Source organism: Etheostoma spectabile, chromosome 6, assembly GCF_008692095.1.
Source record: "Etheostoma spectabile isolate EspeVRDwgs_2016 chromosome 6, UIUC_Espe_1.0, whole genome shotgun sequence".
Classification (NCBI taxonomy): domain Eukaryota; kingdom Metazoa; phylum Chordata; class Actinopteri; order Perciformes; family Percidae; genus Etheostoma; species Etheostoma spectabile.
The window spans coordinates 16,734,456-16,761,379 of record NC_045738.1 but is presented as its reverse complement, the minus strand read 5'-3'; the positions used below and the strand labels follow the sequence as shown (position 1 = coordinate 16,761,379).

Genomic DNA, 26,924 nt, shown 5'->3' with positions numbered 1-26,924 from the left:
ATCCAGGCAATGGTGGAAGAAGTACTAATTTTTTTTTATTGGGATTTTCACAGAATCAACATAAAATAGACACAGATAACATATCAGAATACCCCTCCCCCAAAACACAAATGACAATCAATCACAGGACTAGGCAATGACTACACAAAATGACTTCCCCCCAGAGATGAAGTTCAGAGTTAAGCAGTAGGCATGAGGTGAGATCATTTACATTGCAGGTAGCTAGATTTTATCTTTGACATGACTGATAAATGGGTTCCACAACTCAAAAAAAAACTGTTGACAGAGCCCCTGAAAGTTTTATCTTTTCTAATTTAAGGAAATCCAACTCATCTACAATCCAGTGTGTAAAAGTGGGAGGATGAGTACTTTCCGCTCAAGTAAGATTAGATGTCTGGCAATAAAAGTCCAAGATGGTCTATGGAAGCACCAAAAATGACCATGAATGGGCAAGGACTGATGCTCACACCTATGCAGTCTGAGACCGCCCCAAAAATCAAAGACCTAAAGTCTTTAAATTCGCTGCAAGCCCAAAACACGTGGGTATGAGGAGCAGGGCATGAACATTGATTACAGATGGGACTAATATTTGGAAAGTATCTTGAAAGTTTTCTGTTGGTCCAGTGAGAGGGTTAGGAAATTTAAATTGCAGTAGGGTGTACCTAGCACATATCGATGAACCATGTACTCTTTGCAGGATTGACAGCCACATCATCAGTGATGTCTTCCCCCAAATTAAATTCCCAATCAAGAAACTGAGAGTGGTGTTCCTGTGTATATTATGGAAATTCTGCTCCTAAATGATTCAGTTTGCTCTGAAAGCACCTTAAATTAGTTGCATGGTGGCAGTGTTGGAAACACAGGTAGGGTTAAATTGGCTACAGAGTTGGTCAAAGGAGTAAAAACCACCATCAGAGTGTTGGTCATAGAAATATTTAATACATAATTTCCTCCAATTCAGAAATTCTGTGTCAAATAAGGAAGGTGTTCAAGCAATGGATAGGAGCTTTTAAAGAGACTTGTCCATCCAAAATGACGACGCATGTGTGTCAAGATCTTTAAGGTTGATCTCACAATTGTTTTTGGTGAAGGCCGTTGGGGATTTAAAGGTGGAGGAAGATACCATGGCTGACAAAGGGGTGTAAACGAGAAGATTCTAGAACACTCCATGATGGCACATTAGCAGCTGGATCTTCAAACAGCCAATGTACAATGTATCAGAAGCCCAGTAGTAGGCAAGAAAATCTGGGGCTGCCATGCCTACTAATACATTTTATGCAACAATGTCAAAATACTACAATTTAGAGTCCTGCAGTTAAAATAATACTTAGGTAAAAGTACAGTATCAGCTAAATGTACTTCAAGTATTGAAAGTAAAAGGGCGAATCATTGCTCCGTCTCTTGATTTTGATGATTGAAATTTTAAGCTAATTTTAATGATTTTTAAGAATCTAAATTATGACACCCCCCCCCTAGAATAATGTAAGTATAAACTAATAGTAATATTTCCCTTTTGACATGTAGCGGATTAGAACCTCAAAATCGTCCTTTAGTACAGTACTTTAATTCCACCAGTTGGCCCAGAGTGTTAAGGTTCCACCATTAGATTATTAAATTGTTTCAAGGTTTTTTTCAATGTACACAAACATTGCCAACTTTTTTTTATTTTAGTTAACTTGGTTAATGGCACAGACGTCACTGCAAATAATGTATATCTTAAATAAGCAGTATAATATTTGCATGTAAAATCCAGTTCTACTTTAAACTATAAAAAGGCCACTTTATAAATAAGCTCTTTTTTGAATGAGAATTTGGCTTGTATATAATTTGTAATTTCTGAAGTTTCATTGCCTTTTTCAGAACTACTTTTGAGGCCAAAGGTTGTTATTTTATTATTTTTTTCATCCATTTACACTTATCACCACTTGTAGATGACAAAATATTTTTCCTTTTTTATTGTTTTTCCTTTCTGCACTGGAGCTGAACTCCTGACCACTGTATTTCCATTTGTAAAGAACAGAACATGCTGGCCTTTGCTATTCTTCTCTGTTTCTATTGGCTGCTCAGATTACTCAAATTCTGGGTTTGGGCTCCCAGTATTTTGGTAACTATGGCATCAACCTTGGGTGACCTGAAGGACAATGACCTCAGCATGCAATCTGCAGATTGAACATTTCTGACATGCATGAGCTCTTGAGAGCATTGCAGACGTGGTCGGCGTGACCACACCATAATAAAGCCATTTAACATGACGGTTAATAGACACAGAAACATAAGGCTTATAATACGCCTACAATTGATTTGCAATAATGCAATTCGGAGATGCAGAGCATGTTGACTCTCGGTTGTTCTTGTGGATCATAAACGCCCACTCTCACGTCAAACTCCGGCCTAAATGAGCAAATCACAGATGATGTCTCCATCCATCCTAATATCTCTCCTCTCCACTTTGTCCCCTCCTTACAAAGGAAGTTGTCTATACAATCACTATTAGTTTAAAAGGCAGGTGGCAGGGTGGGAAAGCAGCTGCATTGTGGGGGGCCTCAGACGTTTCACCCATTCGGTCAGCTGGAAATGCGATTTTCCATCCATTGGTGAACATGTACAGTACATCAGTCAAAGTCTGTGTGTATGCATGTGTGGGTTGTGTATTTTCATTTCCAATCTGTCTCCTGTGGAGGACACCTGGCAGATGGCATCAACTGCGCCTGCTCTAATAGTTTTGTCAGATGGTTTCCCAGGTGCCGAGGGAGCTCTAATAGGTCAACATGTCTGTCCTCAGTGGCTCCTTAAGCTCCCTCCTGAGGTTTCTTATCTTAGTTTTAAGATTACAATTGTGATAACAAAGTGATTTCCAATAACACACACAAGTGTTCTTATTAACCTCTTAAGACGTTCAGTGTACAGTTCAAGGCAACTTTTTTTCTGCTAAAGTGCTGATTATTAACTGTCATCAGTATTCAAACAACATCCTGCAACATTTAAAATTTACTTTCATTTGCTGTTATCATGTGAGGACATCTTGTAAATATACATTTGCCCTGTGCCTTGACATGTTGTGAATCCAATTTGCACCAAATGAGACCCTCACTGGATGCAACAAGATTTTCAGATTTTTGACAAAGCAAACTCGTCTTCCATACAACCTCCGTTTTCTGTGACAGGTACTGGCTGATATTAAGCTGTGTTTGAGTCACTTCAGCAAAAGTCAGTGGGCAAGCTATCAAGGACATGCCAAACTTAAAAGAAATCTCTATGTCCCCAGATAATCTAAGCTTTCGGTAAATATGACTTGAAAGAGCAGAGACAGAGGAACAGAGGCCAAATCAAAACGTTGCTCTATACAGTAAACCCTTACCTAGACGTCTTTCATGCAATTCTATTAAAACACACGCAATCCACAGAGGTCCGCTCAGTGGGTTTAACCTATAAGCACACATCAGGTTTGACTGCTGCTATAGTTGCACTGCTGCCAATTATATAGGACACAGGCACAATTTGGTGGTTACATGCTTTGATCAAACACACTTAGTTGTTGAGGAAGGGAGGAAGATGTGAAGTGGCTTAATGGAGATGACTGAAGGGCCAAACGGGCAGGTTCAGACAATAGCCCTTTTTCACCGACATCCCAAAATCCAGAAGCCCAAGCAAAGATTTTAATTGCTCGTTTTGTTTGACCAAAATATTTCTAAGAGTCAGGAAAGCATAAAATATTCACATTTGCTAAGCTAGAAACAAAATATTTGGCAAAGAATAAAGTTCAGCTTTAGTGTAAATAATAAACTTGAACAATGGCTTCATTTTCCCCTTTTAGTGCGGACTCACCTTGAGCATGCAGTTCAGTTCCTAACGCGCTTCCTTATCATATAGACATTTAGTTCAGCAGGGTTGTGGGAATTGAACTTGCCATCATGCGCAGGTTTGCTACGGTACGTACCTAAGAAATCGGTTGAGGTCTCCGTGCCTCATGTATTCGAACACCATGGCCAGCGGCTCTCCGTCTGTACAGACGCCGTAGAATCGCACAATGTGCTGGTGTTGGAGCACCGTCAGCAGCTCGGCCTCCCTCTGGAAGTCCTGCCGGGTCGACTCGTTGGCGTCCTTTAGGGTCTGTGACCAAACAAGGGGCGTGAATTTACATGAAGATGTTAATTATTGGGTCAAGTGTAATAAAAGGCAATTGTTTAATAGAAAAATGAAAGTAAACCTGCTTTTACAGAGGAATTCCAGGAATTCCTTGCTACGCCCCTGCGTGAGTGATGCTGTGTTGCAATAAAGGCACCCATCTGATTAATGGGATGGTAAATCTGAGCAGAGCCAAATTCATTGTCTTGTTTTTTATTTGCTGTGGTTTGCATTAACCTGCTGTGTATCAAACCACCTGACAGACATCTCACTCTGAAACCGCAGGATGTTATTTCAGTGCACGGAGGATTTAAGTGTAAGTGCATTGTATATAAATTTACCTTTTAGGCCTTTTGGTGTTGTATCAAGCTGTTTTTTTTGGCACCAACAAGTATTTGGAGTATTTAGATCTTGGGCATTTTTGCCTTTTTTTTTTTTTTTTTTTTTTTTTTTTTTTTAGATGGTGAACAGCAAAAAAGCTTTCAGGAAATGAGAGGTGAGGAATGACGTGCAACAATGGTCCCAACAATTGTACTTGGTCTAAGTACTGAGTGTTGCCATTCACACAAAGTGGTTGCTACTAATAAATATATATATTTGTCTTTCTTTAGAGGGAATCAAACATTAATAGAGAAAGTGTTGTTGAGATGGTGAAAGTGGACATTCTCACCTTGATGGCGACCAGCATCTTGTTGCTGTCGGGGCTGAGGTTGGCGCACTCTGCCAGGTAGACTTTGCCAAATGCTCCTTCACCCAGCTCCCACTTCAACGCAATGTCCTGCCGTTTAATATGCTGGACACCTGGTCATAAAATACAGAAACGGTTAGAAAATCTGGGTGAAATGATGTCTTGTTTGAACCAAAAGTTAACTATATTGCTCTCAAGATTTTCCTTCATTTTACATTGTAGTCCCGTATGAAATCTAGAGTGTGCCCATTGTAATGGCAGACAAAAACAGGTATTACAAACATTAATGGAAGAAAAAAAGACGGCCAGTGACCGAAACCTTCTACATGAAAGCCGTAAATAATAACACCAACAATCAAGAGAAAGAAATTTAATTACATTCGGGTGGATGAACATAAGTGTGGATTCAGTAAAGCACCATCAAAAATCACTAAAGTAGAAAGAAGCAAGCAACACTCACACATGTCTTTCTCTTTGATGATGCCGCAGAAGTATTGTGGATTCTCTACAAAACTGGATAAACCAGAGTCTTCATCTGAGGAAGGTGGGCTGGTTCCAAAGTTCATGAAACGAAGTGACACAGCCAGGTCATCCTCAGTGCCCAAAACTGATGAACCTAAAGAAACGGGAAGGGATGCAAACAAGCCAAACTGAGAGATATGTAACACCTAATCAGCCTCCAACCACTTGTGATTGCGGCGACCATCAAAAGAAAATTCAGAACTCATTTATTCCCGTCGAGGAATCGACGTTCTCCACTACCAACTTGGCTGTTGGTTGGTGCCATGGTGACAGATGATGACAAGCTCTAATAATCACCATTATCAACCATGCAGCAATCAGGAACACATTGAAATGAAAAAGGGGGACGGAAGCTTGAATGGTTAGCGACCTCTGACTACAGTGCGTATTAAAAGCCAAACAAGTGGGGCCCAAATTGTAAAACCCCACTCAGCAAGGCAACCCACAGAACCTCTAGAGTCCAACAAATGGAACAACAAAGAGAGAGAGCACAGAAGCAATGGAGGGAAAGAGAGTGAGCAGGGTCCACTTAGGCAATCAGGTCCACTTAGGCACTGAGAGTGAGAAAAGGAGATGTGTGTGTGGGGGGGGTGGGGGGTCCGAGTGGAGCTATATCACGTGTAGCTGTTCCTCCATCCATCCATCCATCTTCTTTAATGGCCCTCACCACGTGGCGGTGGCCAAGGGAGGTTTCTGCCGCCATTCTCATGCAGTAATTAAGGCACTTTAGCCCGGCCGACACAGCGGCTGCCTGTGTGCAAAGTTACAGCTCAGTGGAAATCCTATATTATTCAGTCTTTCCTGCGCATTACCTTCTGAGAGCCTGAAAGAACCATCTGCAATTTGAAACAATAATTTAGCAGAACGTTTGATTATATTCCAGTCTTCAGTTTGGGGTTCTGGGCTCAGACAATAATAAAATAATCTACTGGGTTCAATTCCTTTGTATCACACTAGTGCAGAGAAATGGAAGTTGAATGATATGAGTGATACAGAAAGCCACATCACTCATTCTCTGCAACAATGTCTTTTGTTTGAAAGTCTGAGGCCACAGGTGAACATGGTTCCTAATGCAGTTTGACTTGATCAAATGCATTATATGATCCGACTCATGTCTGTGCGTTTACTTAGCGTGGATTAGCTTAGCACAAAAACCAGCAGCAGAGAGAAATGGCTTACCTAGCTTCATCCAAAGTTTTAAAAAAAATTCAAAACCTTGGTTGTTACAGCAAGTAGCTGCCTTTTTAAACAACTTGTCACTTTTTGAACTGATTAACCCAACAAGATGCAACGTGTTAACCTCATGTTAGAGGCTTAGACAGAGCCAGGCTAGCTGTTTTACCATGCTTTCAGTCTTTGTGCTAAGCTAATAGACTCCAGTCTCTAGATCTGTCGTTACCGCTACGATAAAATAATCATATAAAAGACAGATGTTTAAACACTGCAGGGAAAACATACACAAAGGAGGGGAAAAAAGGGAGTGTGTCAGGTATTATACCTATACTGCGGTACACTGAGATAATGAGCCAATGTGGTAAAGTCTACCTGTTGTTCTTCTTTAAGGGCAGAGTTTTGGAACATTTGGAAAATATTTGCTCTTTTGCCAAGAGTGCACTGCAAATTATTTGGTTCTTACCAAGATAAAAAAAAAAATTACATTTAGAAGTGTTAGATAATTTATCTTTAAGAGTAAATTTCTTATTTTAAGTGTTCAAATTTACACTATAATCTTAAATCAAGCAAGCTTGTCAAGTGAATTTATCTTGCTGCATGGACAGATAATTTCACTCTTTTTCAGTACCTTGTCCCTCAGATTTAGTGTTTCTATCTCGATTTTAGACACCCTCCTTTTGCAGTGTGAGAACAGAAGATTGACACTACTACTAGATATGAAACTAGAGCCAGCCGCTGCAGCTTAGCACAGCATAACATCAAGTTGTGCTTTTTATGGTGAGCTAGGCGCTGGGACTATTTTTTTGGCCAGGCCAGTGACCTCCTAAAACCACAACTTTTTGTACGCATTCAACTTCTGAGACAAGATTTAGGTGCTGGTAGCTTAATTGTCTTACCCTTTGGACGGAGCCACGCTTGCGATTTCTGGCTCTTGTGTCATATTTACGGTAAAGACATTAGAGTGGTGTCAATCTTATATTCAGCAAGAAAGGTAATAAGCCAACATGTCAAACTGTTCTTTCAATCAACTAGTGGCGATATTATGCGTGCAGTAAATGAAATGATGTGTTTCAACTTACGATGAATACCAAACTTGGAATGCTGGCCACACTTGTTAATAACCACAATCATGATGAGAAGGAAAGTGCAGGCAAACACAGCAAGTCCCACAGCCACAGACACCTGGTCAAACAAAGAGAGATTTGCAGTCACACTCACTGACAACATTGATAGTCATTACATATTTGCATTGGGAATAATGCTACGCAAAGACGTACCACAAACACTCGACTCTCAGGGTTCTCTGTGACGTCCATGCTTGATTTGTCTGTAGGAACTGAGGGGCGGGAATGAGTTTAGTTACAGAAACATGGCTCAAGACAGACTTCAAATCAGCTCTATGCAGTTTTGAGAAGACATGCAACATGCAAAGATGTTTTTAGAAGTGTAAAAATCAATCTTACTTGGTTCAACATCAAGGACTAGCATGCATGAGGAGAAACAAGAACACAAACCCATTAATGGCCACACATAACAGTGAACCAAAGCAGCAACCTGTGATATTCAAGTGTAGACTGTGATGGAACACCCAAGAATGTTGATCTTGTGCACGATACAGAAAACCATTAATTATTTATCACTGCACTGTCTGGTATCTAGTGTGCTCCTCAACTTCTACAGAATAGACCTCTATATCAAATTCAATCATGCGCCTTGTACAGCCTATAGCGGGACTGCAGTGAGTAAGGATGGGTTCAGAGGTAGTCTCACATTGCCAGAAGTATCTCAACAGTGCTGTCCACAGTGCTGTGTCAGTGCTAAAGTATGTTCTGGCTACACTGCATATCTAACCCCAACCCTTCCCTAGATGCAGTGAAAGTGCCCATGCAAAATGGATAGTGGAAGGGGAGGGACGTCTCTCTGTCCGTCACGCACTGGCTGTCAGGCTTTATCCCAACAATGTACATTTGTTGAGCTAGGTTAGGGTTGTGTTGTGAGCAGTTAATTATATATCTGCACTAATTTAAGCATTTCAACATGCATCAGCTTGGAACTGTGAAACACACTGTGATCATCATATCCGCTACGTGGCTGGAAAGAGCTATGGCGTACATTAACATCATAACAAGTCTATGAAAATAACTTGTTTCTGGATTGGTGAATGTAAATTCAGTGCATTTAGGACCTTTCTGGTCTGCCTTTATTGGTAAAATATGTTGTTGAATGTTTTGTAAATACAAACACAATCAATACACTTGTTGAATCCAGTTTGTTTGGTGTTAATGCCATTCCATAAAACTCCATCGTCACAATCTAGATGTGTACTATGTAAAAACCTATTAGACTAAAACAGTAGTCCATACACTTATTTAATTGATATTTTTTTATGGCACAATATGACATTTAGATTCGAGTATTCAAACCTTTTTTCACTTCAAACTTGTTTAAATAATTATTAGTTAACAATTGTTTGTTAGTTTGAAGCCACTCACCAGCTGATTTAATCGTACGTCTAATGAAGAAAGTGGTCAGTGTGTTCATTCACAGGTTTCTTAGAGTTAATCATTACATAATTATACGTTTTGATAACTTATAATCATCTACTATGTAGTTCTTGATTCATGAATTTGTTTGGGCCGCAAACTGATTTATTCCTCCTTCATTCCTCCTTCATTGCTTTGTAACAACTTGGTATTTTGAGGGCTGTGTTGAAAGATTTTGCAGATATATCAAGACATGGTTTCAACACTGGATCAAGCAGTGTCCAATCATAAGATATTCAGATTCTTCTTTTAGCCGCCCTAATGGCCTCCTGTGGTCCTTATGGGATGCTGCTCGGAAAAAACATTCCGCAGCTCCAAAACCGTTTTCAGGAACTCACCTGGAATTATCCCCTCAGGATCGAGCGGGTCGAAGGGGTTGTCCATAAACATCCCAGTGGCTGTGGCCTCATCCCTTCCCAGTTTGTTCTCAACAATCAGAGTGTAGAAGCCGTTGTTGATGTGTGTGGGCTTGTTGAGGAAGAGGCATCCGTGTTTCACTGACCCGTCACCCGAGTCTGGGATGAGCTGGGTGTATGTGTAGGTGCTCTCTTTGAGATTTTTGCCGTTGTACTTCCAGGTGATGGATGGTTCAGGATTTCCATCCACAGCAAAGGGGAAACACCAGTGGTGCTGCTGCACGGCATCCCTTAGGAAGAGGATTTTGACTGGAACTGTTGGGAGATGACAGTTTTGGAAGTTCAGGTAAAGAAGTAGGAGATTGGGAAAGTTAAAGTATTTCCTCAGCAAAAAAAGTGCAAGCTGGTAAACTGCTCCTGTGTGAAGAAAATCAAAGACTAAAATAAATAGTTTGACGTTTTGGGAAATACGCTCATTTACTTTCTAGCCCCGAGTTAGATATCATTCCTGTATTGGTATGGTAAATATGAAGCTACAGACAGCAGCCAGTTTACTCTTAACTCATCCTAACGTGTGGAACCAGGTGAAAATGGCTAGTCTGGCTTGGTCCACAGGTAAAGGTAAATGTTAATGATCTATAAATCATTTCAGGTGTTTGAAATGATCATACTCTAGTGCCGGCCTCTTCAATGTAAGAAAGAATTCCTGTAAATTGGGTTTTGGGGTCGGTAGGACAAAAGATATCACGTCCAGCTCCAGGAAACTGTCAAATTCTTTCCACATTTTTTTAAGATTACATAAACCAATTCTTTGAGATATAAATACATATTACTATTATCTGCAGATTAATCAATCTGAATAAAAAATAGTAGTTATAAACAACTACAAAGCACTGCTAGTATAATTACAAGGCAAAATGATACATTGGCACTGTACTTTCCACAACTGGTAATTGCCAATTAGTCAAATAATGATTACGGTCATGCTCATGAACAAGCCCATATGCTACAATTTTCTGCTGAATGTGCACCTTGATCATATGTAACATAAAGTCAACGGTTGGTGAAGCACCCTATAGGTTCCATGTAATAAGTTTCCATGAATCAATGTTCTCCATCTGTTCTGCAAACCTGTGCTGACCTGCTATGAATAATGAATCCTGGTCATCGTTGTGCCCCCGACCACAAAAGCTACCTGGAAGCTCCACTGGATGTAAAGTTACAGGAAATGGCCTCATTTAGATCGAACACGACTCTCAAGTGCAGAGACCCCTCATACTGCACTGACAAGTCTGCTGCTCTTAACCCATGACCCAGCCTCGCAAAGTGCTGTGCTAAGGGGATACTGAGGCATTTGTCTCTCTATCCAGAGCTCGCTGAAGTCTGTTGCACTGAGTGAAAACTAGCGCCGTTAATCCCATTTCACTAATTATCCATTAGCAACTCCTACTAAACTTACACAAGCTATTTCACTGCATGGGTTAAAAGTATGGCTTGAATTATGTTCAATGACCCTGCTGGTTCTTTTTGAAGATTTAGACAATGGACATTTTTGAGACAATGTGGCAAGTACATGCTGTAAATTGATTCTTGGCATCAGTCCAGGCAGATTGTTAGTTGGAACCTTTACATACAAAATATTAGCCTTTGTGATAATGGATATTATTCATACTTGCACTCTGAATCCACCTTTTTAAGTTGAAAATAAATGACCAAAATACATGTTTTAAACCAAAAAATCTCTTTTGTTAGAGGGAAGCCACACGAGCACCATGAATCAATGGCACAGAGAGCCACTCAGCAGTAAACACCCACTGTTCTGGGAGGTAATTAAGAGTAATTAAAGGGCTAGCGGTTAACGAGGGTCCGTCCACCAGGCGAGCTGATGTTGATAGATTAGCTGCACTAACGCATTTACAGACTGCCAATCACTGCAGATGAAGCGGTTTTCCGGAGTAGGAGGGAAAAGTCCATTAGCACAGACTCAAATCAGATCTTAGCACGGGTTATCAGCCCCATTTTCCTGACGTTCATTATCTGTCCCTTGATGCTCGTGCATTTGGCTCCAGCTGATTGGTGCCCCCGCTCTTTTTTGGCTTTATTTTCGAATGAGTGCCACTGAGTTGGTGATATATGATATTGTTTGGACAGTAGTTTTTCAGTAATGTATCACTAATGCTTCTGACTCTGTTTTCTGTGGGACCGCTGGGTGCTGTCATTCCTCTCTGTTCCTTAATTTTCAGATGCACTAATGCATCTGAAAGGAGAATACAACAGTAAACCTCCTGGGTTACGTGCCAGCTATAATTTAGAAGTACAGCATACTGTATGTGAGGTGAAGGAGTTCTTTAAGAGCAAGGAGAGGTATGTTCACTCTCATGCTGTCCTCATTGTACTGAATCCCTGCATTAAATGACTAGCCATACCTGCAGCACTTTACTCATTATTTTAACACTTCTCACCAGTCGCCAGAGTGAGTGGCAGCTGACAAAGAGCTCCATTAGAAGTGTGTTGGGCACCTACTCGTATTTGTAGAGGGGGCATTTAGAAAAAAAATCACTACGGTGCATTTTTCTTTTCTCTGGCTGTCCACCCTGCCTGCACTCGAATGTGTGCTCTCGCCCTAACCTCCATTAAGCCAGACGACTTGTATTGAGCTCTCAAGAGTGGTTTTATTTTGCAGGCACTTACACTCTATGTCCAATTGCACCATCTCCTGTCCTGGCCCAGCTTGGTTCTCGGCCTCACAAGTTAGGTTGTGCAGGTTGTCACTGGAAGAAACGTTGGTGAGGAAAAGGACCAGCTCTAATGTGGAGCCCCAGATTCTCTCCTGTCAGCAGCCGGCGGCACAGACAAAGAGCAGAGGGGGTTAATTCAGCCAGGTCAAAGCTACATGTGGATCGCTGAGAGGCAAACGGGTTAGAGGGATGAAATGGGATCCAATTTACTATACTGTGGATTGATAGATTACACAACCCAACTGAACTTTATTCAAACGGCTTCGCTACAGTTTATCTAAAGAGCTTTTCAGCACAATGAGAAAAGCAGAAAATGTAGGCAATGGTACACACAGACATGTGGCGTCAGACAAATGCAGCCACAAGCAGTCAGATCTAGTTCAAAGCCAGTGAGAGAGAGGATTTTTGAGTTGAAGCTTGAAAGCATCAATGAAATTAGGTCAAATAGAGGAGGGGAAGGAATATATGTTTTTGCGGGAGGCTACTAAACAACTGTTATCACAAAAACATGAAGAATCTAGAGACAAACGAGATCTCAGGTCACTAATAGTGTAGGGACAGGAGTTTGCGTGTGTGTGTGCGTGTGTGTGTGTGTGTGTGTGTGTGTATGTATGTGTATGTATATATATATATATATATATATATATATATATATATTTTTAAACCTTAGGAAAAAGAGCAGGGACTTTTTACCGGGACAATTTTCAGTATACATTTCAATACTCAAGTGAGAATTTATAGAAACAGGACGGTGTATGTGGAATTAACTCAAAATAAACTACAGTGTGAAGAAATGCGTGAAGAAACAGTGTGGTTCATTGATGTGTTTTTCACAGATTTTAGGCAACAAAAGAGTTCTATGGCACAGAGGAATAAGATAACAGGCTACACAAACAATACCTGTTGGTCAGGTTGTGGTCTTTTCATAGGATTTGTTGGATCATTTGTTGACTTGAATCAGAAAAATATACATGATCCCAACAAGTATGCTTTAATGAAGCTGGATTTGACTACTCAAGAACATTTAATTCTAAAAACATTACAGGGTAAAAGCCCGAAGAAGGCTCTGAAGAGACACAGATGAGGGACCCTGCTTGTGTGTACAGAATAGCAGATGTTATTTTGTTAATCTGTATGATATTTGCATATTCTGAAACATCTTCACTACCTGGGTGAAAAAGGGCGAGTGGAGCTCATCCGTTCTCCATCTCACATCGGGAGTAGGACTTCCTGTCACTTGACACGCAAATGTCAGGTTCCCTCCTTCTTGAATCTTTGAATCTTTAAAAGAGACGATAGTCACCTCAGGCAGACCTGAGAGCAGCAGAGGAGACAGCATGAGCACAGGTCACTCGTGTAATGGGACAACTGATTGAAGAGAGACATGGTTTCTGTTTCTTTTTTGTGAAGCAGTTCAGAGAAATGGCACAGGGCCAAAAACTCTTTCATATGTTTCCTGGCAACAAGATGTTCCCCGTTCCTATGCGATTAAAATAACAATGCTGGGCCAATTTCTTCCCTGCATTTCACTGCCCCTGCTTGTTTTAGTTTATTCAATTTTTTTAGATATTTTTTGGGCTTTTCTGCCTTTCAATTTTTGAATTTAAACCCTGGACCTCTGCATCGAGGCATAAACCTCTATGTCCATGTGCGCCTGCTCTACCACTGATCCAAACTGGCCACCACTGCACCTGCTTGTTGAAGGCATTAATATGCAGAATAGGAACAACAATGGTCATGAAGATTAACAAATGTCATGTCAACTTTACAAAAAATAATTAAACATCTCCTCCAGATGTCTTAAAGGGGTTGTACTCAATGTTAAGAACTTTATAAATAGCAGTAACCAATTGTTTGTTATGTAAAGATATAGTGGAGTTACTGTATGGCATCCCGAGCAGAGAATAAAATCAATTGTTGTAATTTTTTTAAGCCGGTCCGGCCGCTCACGCATGTGAGTGCCTTGTGTCAGTATCCAACGCTACGGGCCGTGACAAAGCATTGGTGTTAGACGAGTTGGGGAATGATCTCTGAGAGCCATGGGGAGGCAATTTGAGACCACTCAGTATTTTGAGTGCTGCGCCTCTGGTACATGTCCACACTCGCATTGTTTTCACGGATGAGATCGCGCCGCTTCCCAGCATTGCACGCTAGTCAGCTTGCCACCAGTTTCTCTTCACTGACCACTGACAAGAAAAGAAAACAGCCTACACCCTCTTACAACCACGATGCCTGCAGCTGATTGGACAAACGAGTCACATGGGGCTGGCTGTACCCAAATTTCAAAACCGACCATAACGGTGGGTCTTTCGAAATACGATCCCCTTTTTAAATGAGAAATAGGCCGTTCAGTCAACTTATGAGAGGAGCCGAGCTGGCCACTCCTCATTTGCATAAATTTGGCTGGATTCAATTTTATGCAAATGACGAGCGGGCGACTCAACGGGCAGTTTGATGCAGTAGCCAAGTAGTCTATTATGTAAGCTAGGCTATTTAAAGTGAAAGAAATAATTAAAATAAATGAACTCAAAAAACATAAGTTAACTTAAAAACTTAAATTCACGTTTTGGGGGCAGGTTTTAGGATATAGAACAATACTGAATAATAATTTGTCAGACTTTTTCAGTTTTCCTTTAAAAAGCCACAATTCAATTACATAATTAAAATTCTTAAAATTAAATCTTTTACTACTCCCTCATTGAAAAATACGCAATCTCTGAATATGCAAATATTTTCATTTGATCATCGTTTGAACAATTTGCAGTTTGCTAACTGTAAACATGCATGCATTACTAATAACAATAAATAACAACATAACACAGTGCAGAATAGGAAGTTCAGATATCACTCACTGCAGTTGTGTATCACCAAAGAGTTGAGGAGTTCTTCTTGATCATGGGAGAAACAAGAAATTCGGTTTTCCAGGTCACCGCGTTCATTCCACTGCCACTGCTGGAGCCAGTGGAGGTCACAGGAGCAAACAAGAGGGTTGTCCCTCAAAACTCTGGAGAGCAAAAGGAGGAAAAATGAATGTTCTGTTTATTTTTATTCAATTTCTCTGACAAGACCACAGAATAAAAAACAGAGCTTTAACAGTCAAACGTGTTCACAGAGAAACCAATGGAGTTAATTTATCAGACAACATGCCCTCTTCATGTGACAGGTTAAATAGTATTGGCGCACACTACTGTATGAACACATGATGAGATTTTTAGTTTGAGGGCACATACGCTCTCCTTTTTAAAGCACTAACAATTTAAATGATTAGAACCCTATCTAATTATGATTTAATATAAATCCTTGAAGAATTTTGCATTCAGAGAGAAAATAACTTGTTCTACACTTAAATTTAAGATTTTCAACAATGATTCTAATTGTCTAAAGCATTCAAAATCTCTGTAAGCCAGTACTGGTGAAAAAGTATTGCAAGACTAAGACAAAGACTGCTGTCAGCCAGTTTGCGAAAGACAGCAGTTGTTTCTTACCTAACTAACATTCAGCTGTCAATTAACCTCAGAATTGTGAAAGAACAATGCTACCTAACAGAGATGAGCCTTTTAAAATTTCTAAATGGTTTACTTATAATCTTCTGTATTTTTAACTGCCATCTCTGTACAGTAATGGCAGTCTAAGCAAAGTCACGTGTTTTTATAGGCTACAACATGTTTTGTCCCATACAGCAAACATCTCCTCACTACCCGCGATCTGCCTGTCCCCTGAACTCACTGTAAAAATACGTGGTCTCTGTAGACAGCCCAGGCTCCACAAACACCAACAAAAACAAACTGTGCCAACCTGCAACACCAAACGGTGTTCCAGCTTACAACCGACAAGAAGGATTTGGGGGGAGGGGTTAGTGCACGGAAGGGAGGGAGAGGACGGGATGGGGGGGGGCGAGTTTGCCTCGTTTTGTTCGAAAATACTTTGAACGTCAACAAGAATTGACATCCAACATCGGTTAGAACACCTTTAAAGTGTGCACACAATGTCAGCGGAGCGAGACAAAAGCCTCTTTTCTCTTGATTTTAGTCATAGAATGGAAAAATACCGTTGAATTAAGACATGGCAGCAGCAGGAGATCAAATTGTGTCAGTAAGCAGGCTAGCAAGGTGTAATTCAACACACATTAGACGTCAATTTACCAATTGCTAAATTTATGGCAAACAAGTGACGGGTCAAATTTGCTAAATCTACTGTAGACAACCAGGAGCTTGGAGTCAAGACGTTGGCTGCTGCTAGGCTGGACCTTTTTCTTGTTTTGGCACCATCTGTTGATGCCAATCAGTGAGAATATTTCCTCCTTTACAGCCAACTTGACCTCCTGGGAATTTTAATGTATTTGAATAAATTGAGAGTGTTGAAAGTGAATGAGAGTGTTGATTTAAAGGGACTCACAGGTTGAGCAGTGGGAGAAAATGAAACACCCTCCAGGAGATGTGTTCCAGATAGTTTGATGCCAGGTTCCTGTAAAACAAAAGAGAGAGGACAGGATATTACCAACAATGTGTTTGGCTGTTCTATTGCTTTGTAACATAATGTTCATCCTACCTGTTTCGCTTTGCCTGTATTTTACTTTCCTATTGCACGAATAGCTGTTTTTCTATTCCTTGATAGAGGAAGAACCACTTAAAGAAATTAAGAGATCCATGTAGGCTGTAGACAATGAGAACAGGACCTTGGCAGTGTATTTGAATGTGTTTGGCAATCATTTGCTCACATGTTGCTTTGAGAAAAGTAGAAGACAAAAATAAAGTAAAAATGTTCTTTTTATTGTAAGTTTGTACTGTTCTGCAGTTGAGTCATGCTGTGGTTTGATTGCTCCCTTTCAGAGCAATGCTTACCTGCTTTGAATTACTCAGTGAAAAACGTTAATGCATCCAAATGGGTTCTGATCAATTACCTTGGCAAGTATTTCACAGCAGCCAGGAGCCACATTCACAAACACCTCCAGCACACCTCTCTCTGTTTACTTAGTGTTCAGTACATTAGGTGATTAGGCCAGAGTCACAAACACTTCTCGGAGGAAGGACGCAGCTCGGCTACACAGACTGAAAAGCTCCACAGAGATGCATTTAGGGGAAAAGGTTTGCAATTTATTGTAGAAATGTTACTATTTTTATCCAATGTAATAGTAGAACCACTGAAAGCCGGATGGCAATGTCAGTCGGTTGGTCAGTCCACCAATTTGGTCCGACTATTGGATGGATTGTCATCACATTTTGAAACACTCGTGGTGCCCAGAGGATTAATCCTTATGACTCTGGGGATGCCTTGACTTTCTTCTAGTGTCAACAACCGGTCAAAGTATTCACTTATCTTTTGAAATATCTCAGCATCTCCTTGGTGGATTAGCACATATTTTTTCTAGGCATTCATGGTTCCCAGAGGATTTTCTCTACTTCATGAGGTAGTAGAGCACCCGTCTACCAATTGGAAGGTTGCTGGTTCAATCCCTGTCCCTCAAGTGGACATGTGAAATTGTCCTTTGGGTAAGATGCTAAACCCCAAATTGCTACCGATGTGACTGTTTATCTGATGATTGATTTCATTTACAGATACAGAAGACAAATCTGTGTTTGTATAGAAGATGAATGTGTACTATACTTGAATGGTGTGGTCTCTAAGACAGCAGTCTATTTACCATTGACCATGTGGTTGACATTTGTGGTTTAATGTGAAATGTCTCAACTTTTGGACGGATTGCCATTAAACTTGGCACAGACATTCAGATCCCCCTCAGGATAAATTATAATCACTTTGGTGATTCTGACTTCTCTGACAGATCAGAATTTCAATGTGTTCAAGCCTTGGTTTCTGACTAAATACCTGCAAAACTTAAGATGGCAAACACTATAAATATTATACTGTACATGACCAACATTAGCACGTTAGCAATGTCATTGTGAGCATTTCAGTGTACTCACATTAGCATTTAGCTTTAAACATTGCAGTGCATAAGGACACTAAAATGGCTATGTACTTTTGTTTAACTTCTGAAAACTTTCAAAATATTTGACTAATAACACTGTGAATAACATAATCCTACATCTAAAATTGTGTATGTCTGGATATCAATATAATCTGTGAGAGATGAATTCTGCATGACTTTTTGTAAATCCTCTCAGGGCTCTAAAATATCATCACAGTAGCTCTCAAATGATCCTCAGACGGCCGGAGAACCAAGCTGTAAATAAACCTCCCTCAGAAGATGACACAAAGCCCCACTGGGGAGCGTGCACATGGAAGCCAATACATATTCACTCTGGCAGGGCCAAGAGTTCAATTATTTGTTTTCCTTGCTCCAGAAAGTTCATGTCAGATGGGTTAGCCATCGGGGCTTATCCATTACCAGCTCGATTCTTCCCTGTGCCCACAGGGGCAGGGCAGAGCTGGGAAGAGCAGCTCATTTTCATTTTGCCCCTCTTAAGAACTGACTTTTATAAAAAAAGACAACTGAGTTCCACGAGGATTGTGGGTGAAGACGAGAGCGGAGGGAGAGCAAGGAAAGTGGTCCAAGCTGACGTAGCCTCCTGCTTAGTTTGGTTATAGTCTGTCCCTCTTAATCTCAGAAATACATCTGTCACATTGAAGCCCCCATACTCCACCCAATCGCAGCCCACCCACTCCCTCCAACGTGGAATATTGATTAAGTGATAATGGACCCTTAGTGGAGTGTATTTATTATGCATCAGTTGTCGATAATCCGCCAAAGTGAGCGAGTAAAAGGTGACTGGTGGATGTCTTCTCCAATTTCTCGTGCACACCCCTCCTACCTCACCCCCATCTCCCCCCATCTCTGGTCCTCGAAATCCGCCGGTCTTTTAGATAAACAACATTGGCGATGTCGCACACACTCAGTAAAACGATGCGGACAAGATGGTGGCGATAAGGGTCAGCTGCAGATGAATAGACAGATTTGATGGTTCCAGTCGATAAGTCTAGCAGTATTATTTATTCTTGGGTCTAGATTGTGAGGCCAAACTGAACAGAAATGACTTTAAAAAAGTGAAAAGTTTCCAATTTAAATATCTTTGAAAGCTTACTAATTATGTTTTACTAGATAATTGTTGAAAAAGAAAGTGGTTACTATTAAGTATGGACTTATCACACAATAACAAAATGTTTCTATGGTACAGTATGTATTGTTTTCTGTCTAGTGCCGGCAGAATTTGACTTTGAGGCCTGCAACTAAAGATCATTTTTACTATGTTAATCTGCATTATTCTGCCTGCACGTTTAGATTTTTGATTAACCAATAACCATTTAGTCCACAAAATATCAGAAAATAGTGAAACAAAACGCAAAAAAATTTCCCAAGGCACAAGATGTCTTCAAATTGCCTGTTTTGTACAAAACCCGAAGACATTTCATTTATAAATATAAATAATATGTAAATAGAAAATTTAAAAAACTAGAAAACTATGTGTCAACTGGATCTTATATTTTTAACACCTATGTGTCTATAATATCCATCTAGAAAGGCTTCTAATAAATACAATTTGAGGTTTCAGTATCATCAATGAGCTCACAGATTTACCAGATCTGTGGATGAGTAATACAACTACTTGGACGAGCGACTGAGTAAGTGATTTTGAGAAATGCTGCTCTCGCTTTGTGACATGTGCACTGACTGACAGCGACAAATAGGCTGACCCACATACAGGTCAAAACATGACACGAGGAAGACAATCCTTTTGTATTGACAAGGACACTTACACATACTGGAGCTTGAGGTTGTGTTGGAAGGCGTTGGCAGAGATGAGCCTCAGCTTACATGATGTGACCGTGCTGGAGAGGGAGGGAAGCACAAAAAAACATACACATAAACATATTTCTATAAACAACATTTTATAGAAATAAAGCATTGAAACTCCAAAATACTGACAGTGACTGTGAGATAGACTCAAGCAGAGGTTGCATTAGCGATTAATCTGCCAATTGTTTTTTTTCAAATAATCAAATTGCTTGGTCTATGAAGTGTAAAACGGTAAATAATGCTCCCCTCAATGCCCAAGTTGACCCGTTCTCATTGCTTGTTCTGTGCGATCAACAGTCGAAACCTTTACTTTCATACAACTAATATTTGAAAAGCCAACACCAGTGATTGTTTTGGAGCATTTTTCCTTGAAAAAACAACAACTTTTTAATAATCATCTAATATTTTCTGAAACATTTTCTGTCGTTCATCTAATCGAGTAATTTCCTACTTGTTTAATTTCCATCTAAAAGTTAGTTTGTTATTTGACTGACTTGTATCTGTCTCAGACAAACTCAACTTCTGCAATGAGGTTGTGAGATTTTTAGTTTAACTACCCATGTATTTTTCTTAGATAAGGGCAAACGCTACATGGACACAAACACACTTTTTTTTTTTTGTTTTGGGGTGGGTCTGTTGTTCTTGGTTCCAGGCTCCTTTGTTCTATTTAATGGACATTGGAGTTGTTACGCTTTGGATGAACAGGGCTGTAGTAAGAGTGAATAGTAAAATCCTTTTTTAAAGAGTGTGTTTTTCAAGAACAAATGTTAAAGGAATGGATTAAACAATGGATTTTTTTGTCTGTGACATAAACTGTGATTGGTAGTATGTCCAGCTAACTAGCCTTCTACCTACAATAGGAACCAAGGTTAAAGCCATGGAGCATAACATTAATAAACCACATCATTTGTTGGGTTACAGTTCACAACAAGTGCTTCCACTGTGTAGCAGTTCCATTGTTTATTGGATGTGAGGAAGTTTATACTCCAACAACACATCAAGTAGTCTTTTCTATTGTAAATTGTATGTATATATAGTTTTATAATTATGTATGAGTTACAAATACTGTTAAACTGTTTAAAAAGTATACCAACAAATATGATCAAAGCAGTACAACATAACAGTCCGATCTTACATTACATCATGAGCATTGCGAGAGCAGAAGCTTGGCATTGCAACAGTAAGTAAGTAAGTAAGTAAGTAAGTAAGTAAGTAAGTAAGTAAGTAAGTAAGGGCCAATTGTATGGAATGACATTGAGAATTGCACTTAAGGAACAAATAGTACAGTGAGGTAAACCAGTGTTATAAAATGTGGATCATGTGTCTTTGTCTTACAGTGAGTTGTCCAAGTTGTAATAAAAGCAGTACTTACAGGTTCTTCAGCTCTCTGTAGTTAACAAGATCAATTTCTGTTATATTCTCCAGGGCTGCTTGGTTTTCGATGTAACTGGTTAATACAAAAAATGAGGGGGAGGGAGAGAGCAAGTGAATGAGTTCATTGACCAGAGACATGGGACATACAGTACAAAATGTTAAAGAAGAGGAGTTTATCATCTTTAGCGTTTTTTTGTTTAAGATATTCCATTACTAGGAATACTATCCAAATACTGATTTTCCCTTTGTAAACGGCAGTTTGTATCCAGACAGCATAAGGTTTTACACGTTTTACACAATTTAAACCAGATAAATGCCTTTTGACAATGACAATCCACCCTAAACACTGAAAGCAACAAAAGAGGCTAAATTGAGTCAGTCACCTCTGTAACCTCTGTGGCAATATGCAGCTGAAACCGTTAACCTCCAAGATATTATTATTCCTTTTTGTTTTTATTGTTTGAGTTTGGAGAAACAACAAGAAAGAAAAAACATGCAACAACTGGAGTTTGTGGGATTTGAAACCATGTTCATAAAAAAAATGATAAAAGGCGTTCAAGGAGGGCTAACATCTAAATGTAACCCCACTGATGTGTCTGACCTCCCTGACAACCACTGAACAAATAACAAAACCATCCAAGATGTCCAGGGACCCACAGTCTGCAAAACTAATATATAAGCTCAATAGCACTTAATCTACTGCTCATGTGGAAAAAAGAATAATGCCCTAACAGACACCGGGTGCGAGGCTGATGGGAAATGCTTCCCAACTAGTAATTTTTTCCAGACACAGCCCACCTCAGAATAACTCGTGAGCTACAGATCAATTCAGCACTCAACGCATGGACAGCCAGCTGAGATGTTTGAATAGATTGGACCTTTACGAAGGAAAGAGTCGGGTAGAGAGCTCTGCGAGAGCACAGGCTTTTATGACTGTCAACATAGCCGGCAGCCACTCCGCTGCGTTGTGGAGGAGGGTCTGGCTAGTCCACACAGCATTCTGGGATGGGAGAAAAACATGCTCTGGTTTGTTGGCATTTCTTTAAACCAATCACAATGGTCTTGGGCGACTCTAAGCGTTGGACAGAGCAATTGTGCCTCTGCAAAAAAACCTTGGGAGGGAACTTGTTTGGGTGGAACGTGTATACGTTCAAAGTTGTTTTAGTCGTGCAACAGGAAACTCGGATTGGACAGATAGTCTAGCTTGCTGTCTAGATTTACCCTGCAGAGATCCGAGGAGCACTCAACCATAGTCCTCAAACATCGACCGGAGGTTAAAATGCGGCCGAGATGAGGGACATTGTAGACTTTGTAGATATAGACTAGCATTTAGCTAACATTGACATTGTGGGAAATTGGGTTCAGTGTTCTCAACCAGGCAAGCCCTGTGAACTATGAGTATGGGGAGGTGGGGCTGGGGGGAGACGACTCTTTCCAGTATTTTAAATTTGGACTGCAGTAACCATTTTAAATGCTAGCTCTCAGTGTTACACATTGCACCTTTAAACCACACCCACACAATCCTGTTGAAGCAGACTAGCTGACTTTTTAATAAATAATGCATAAGCATGTTTTTATAAGAAAAATGTTTATTGCTTTCTTAAACAGAAAAACTTTAAAACGTTCAGCTCCTGCTGTTCAAAAGCATTATTTCACCATATTTAAACCAAAAACTTGGTTTGAAATAGTTTTGACTTAGCACATTGAATATTCATGATTAAAAGATTTGATTTTCCTTTTAAATGCAGGGAATGTAGTGAAATGGCATGGTAGATACAGTATGTAAATAATCCATGGGGACAGTTGTCCTACTGTATATACCAATCAATTGAGTATAGATGTATTTCCATGTTTAGTGCACATGTTGAAAAATACCTGCAGTAATTTCCAGTTAATGACTTTCAGTATGTGGCATTTTTTCTACCTCCCAGCTCTCTGTTTGTCAGCTGCAACACACAAACCGTTTTATTCATTTCTGATTGACCCACACAGCAATAATGTGATTACAGGGCAGGTGGGCCCAGGATCACCCATCGCCCTTACTTATTGGATTGAGCCAAGTGGGTTGTATATCATCTATTGTTCCTGGGTGGAGTCATTGACTGGCAATTCACAAAATTGAATTTATAACTCAGCGTATGATGAATTTTGGCCCCGGTTCCACAGTTAATGGCCCCTTGTTTGTTCTGCGTATCGGCTGTATTCCCTTGCACAGCCAATACGCGGAAGTGTGTTGTTTGCTGGCATGTAGAGCACCGTGGTTGACAAAAGCCAGATTAAGGCCCGCTCACTTATTGATTGATGGTTCAGAGTCAAGCCTCATCTTGAGCTCTACTACAAAACATGTCTAGCTGCAGATGCAAGAAAATGCCCCTGTTATAAGACTTAGAGAAGGGGGAAAAAAGAGAGGGTGGCAGGGAAAGACGAGGAGATGTATTGGCGAATAGTATATGGACTTACTCCACCGAAATAGCATTTCTGAAACTTATTTCCTTTTTAACAAGTGTTAATTGCTCAGATATGGGGACAGGAACAAAGAGAGAACAGCGTGGTGGTGCAGAGAGTGACATTTACTGTAGTTTTCCATGTTGGAGCTGATGGTGGGTTGCATAATAATACAGGAGCTGTGTTTAAATCACAGGCGCTCAGTTTATTTTTTCTTTTCCGTGCAAAGTTTTAAAAAGTCAATGTTAAATGACAGTCACCTGCTGCTGTAGCTGAGTGAGGAGTCTCAGTTCACTTGAGCAATAACTTGGATGAGTTTTATTCAAACACATAACCCCAAGGGGTTGTCTGTCCATATGTATGTGTCGATCAAAAGTTTGGCATGTAGCGTATGGTTGTAAAAAAACTACCTGCTTCAAATTAGCCTTTTTAACATCCTCATCCGTCCTTATTACTTTATCTTTTGAGCACCAGTCTAACCAAAGTGAACATAATTTCGGTCAGAACAACCTCAGTGGTACAAGCAGGTCAGCTTTCATCAGAAATGGAATTTAAATTTGACCTCTGAAAATTGAAAAATACTTTCTCCAGCCACATGTATCTCAGAAAACTAATTAATAGCATTAAATTTAGAAGATGGTACACATGTTTCCTGTAAAGTTTGAAGTCACAGGTTATGGAACTGTGCTTAAACAACTTTGTAAGTCATTAAAAGTTAAGGGATCATTTCAATGATTTTGAAAACAAAGTAAGATTTTAAGTCAAGTTTTCAGGGGTACAGTTAAAGTACATTTTGTTGATAATAAAAAACAGCACCACAGCAAACATCGGAAAGAAGATTTAAACTGAAGTCATAGTTTATTCAACTAAAACTAATCAAAAAAGTATCTTTCCAAACATTCAGTACACATTTTCTATCTTAATGGACACCAATAGTGTTATGTCCTCAAGAGTAAAGTCAGTTGAGAAGACTTGCCGTTTTTATAACTTAAGAGAATTATAACGATGTTGGTGAGGTTTTCCACAATACTCCAACAGCTAATAGTGCTGAGATCCTTTAAAGACCCTGAGGCCACACTTTGATCCACAATGGATAATAGGACATCAGTTCCCGTCACTCCATGCCAGTTATTGTCAGTAGCAATCCACAATTGATGTCCATGCCATGCTGATGCATCCCAAACTGCAGCATATTAACTTTGCATCAAGCAGCGGATGGATTTAGCTAACGCAAAGAACAAACTCTCTCTACTCCAAGAGAAGAAGATTTTTCCCATTAAATCCAAACTCTGCCATTGAGACACTCCATACTAATCCAACACCAACCCAGAGTAATAAGGTGAGCAAACAGAAAGAAAACAATTTGGCAAACCCCCCAACATCAAGGCATCAGATAAACTCATGCTGATTTAGAGGCACATGCGGAGCAGGTGCATCATACTCACATCTCCGTCACATTCTCACTCTCTTGCGGCGCCAGTGCCGGGATGCTGGTGATACCATTGGGCTCCAGGCACTGCAGCATGGCGAAGGAGCAGCGGCAAGCTGCCGGGCAGCCTCCCAAAGTGGGCGAGCAGGCCAGGCTGAGCAGGGCGAGCACCAGGGGCAAAGGAAGTGCCAGGGCCCGGGGTGCCACAGCCATGCTCAAAAGAGGATCTTCTCAGCACCAGCAGAGATGATGTTGTTGGTGGTGGTGGTGGTGGAAGCTGTAGTTAAAGTGTGTCTGTGGGCTTCACCTAATAAAGAGTCAGCGAAGAGAGGTGAGGAGCTTTCACACACAGTGTGAACACGCACACAGTGGCTGTTGTCGTGGCTCTCTGACAGGGTTGAGATCCCAGCTGGTCAGGGTCTGGCGCTGAGCCACAGCTGTACTGAGCAGCAGGAGGAGCAAGCAGGCAGGCAGGCAAGGGGCCTCTGGGGACATGGTGGTAGTGGGCTGCAACCTCTCTCTTTCTCCCTCTCTCTTCCTCTCCTTCATGATGAAGGGAGGGGCAAGACAACTGGGGCCAGAGTCACCAGACACCTCCGAAAGCAAGAGGGGGAAGAGGGAGGGTTTGGGGTGAAGGGTATGTGTTGATGATTGTGATCAGTGGAGGAAATGGGTGAGAGGTCTGCTGTCCTGACAGCAGCTCGAGGTGCAAGCAGAGCCAAGAAGGCAAGGCGCTTGGATGCTAGGATGCATGCAGCAGTGCTCTTACACTCGCACTACTGTAGCAACATCCTGCTGATAGATGGATGGATGGATCTCTCTGTTCTTGGAAAATTGATTGTTGGAAGGTTTGTGATTGTTGAGACTTAGGAGGTCTGTGATGAATGTCATGGCTGTGGGAAAGTGGGGAAACATGTTATCTGCAATAAGCTGTTTTTAAACAGTGTGAACTCCCAGCAGAATTTAATAATAGGAAATGAAAGCAAAGGGCTATAGGTCTTTGAATGTATTGCATTTCATCACTGAAACATAGTGTTAAGTAAGCAAGGCTTGCACACAATATGCAGTTGGCTCAATTTGATCCTAAAAGCTCAATAGGTAATGCACTTTCACTCATTTCAATGGGTATATTCAACAGTTGACTGACAGATACTCAGTGTAATAAATTTGTAATAATATATTTGCAATGGAACTTTAGCATTATCTCTCGCCTCACATGACTGGAAAAACACAGTTTGGAATTTGGAACGACATGACGTGAGGTTACCAGTCCTCGTCACTGCTTAAGGCTAGCCGCTAGACTCTACTTTAGCCGCTAACACACCCAAATCTTTGACTAAACCGTTGGTGACTGAATTGCATTGCGGTTAATACAAACACAAGGTTCTGACAAGAAAGAAGAATATGACAAATACAAGAATACAATGTCTCAGGTTCAGCTCCATCAGTTTGTACACTTTAAGTGTCCCTTGTGAGCAGTGTTGGCAAGTTACTTCCAAAATGTAATACATTATTGATTACTAGTTACTGCCATTTGAGAGTAATTAGTTATCCTACAACATGACTGTCTCTGAATTGTAATGCTTTACACCACTTTTGCATTACTTTTGAGTTACTTTCACCAAAATAACAGCACAAGTTTGACTTGGCAGGAACTTGTGAATTTCACCACCGGATCAATAAAGTCTCCTCTTTATCCACTTTAATAGATCATAGATTATTCATAATATTTCGTCTCTGGTTCTGGCTCTGACCACGAGAACAGAGACGGGACA

General features: G+C 40.4%; 1 protein-coding gene across 1 annotated transcript in view; it reads right to left on the bottom strand.

The window, feature by feature from the left end:
* Nucleotides 1-25,665, bottom strand: part of ntrk1 (neurotrophic tyrosine kinase, receptor, type 1) — a 30,468-nt gene extending 4,803 nt beyond the window's left edge. Inside the window, exons 1-14 of the mRNA XM_032518511.1 lie at nt 25,166-25,665; nt 21,274-21,348; nt 19,862-19,933; nt 16,541-16,609; nt 14,998-15,149; nt 13,314-13,459; nt 12,099-12,237; nt 9,390-9,722; nt 7,972-7,989; nt 7,786-7,844; nt 7,588-7,690; nt 5,274-5,429; nt 4,796-4,926; nt 3,938-4,110 (exon numbers count right to left, since the gene is read on the bottom strand). Coding sequence (XP_032374402.1) covers nt 3,938-4,110; nt 4,796-4,926; nt 5,274-5,429; nt 7,588-7,690; nt 7,786-7,844; nt 7,972-7,989; nt 9,390-9,722; nt 12,099-12,237; nt 13,314-13,459; nt 14,998-15,149; nt 16,541-16,609; nt 19,862-19,933; nt 21,274-21,348; nt 25,166-25,362 — 1,823 coding nt within the window. The 5' untranslated portion in view covers nt 25,363-25,665. The remainder of the gene's footprint in view (nt 1-3,937; nt 4,111-4,795; nt 4,927-5,273; nt 5,430-7,587; nt 7,691-7,785; nt 7,845-7,971; nt 7,990-9,389; nt 9,723-12,098; nt 12,238-13,313; nt 13,460-14,997; nt 15,150-16,540; nt 16,610-19,861; nt 19,934-21,273; nt 21,349-25,165) is intronic.
* Nucleotides 25,666-26,924: the final 1,259 nt, after the last annotated feature.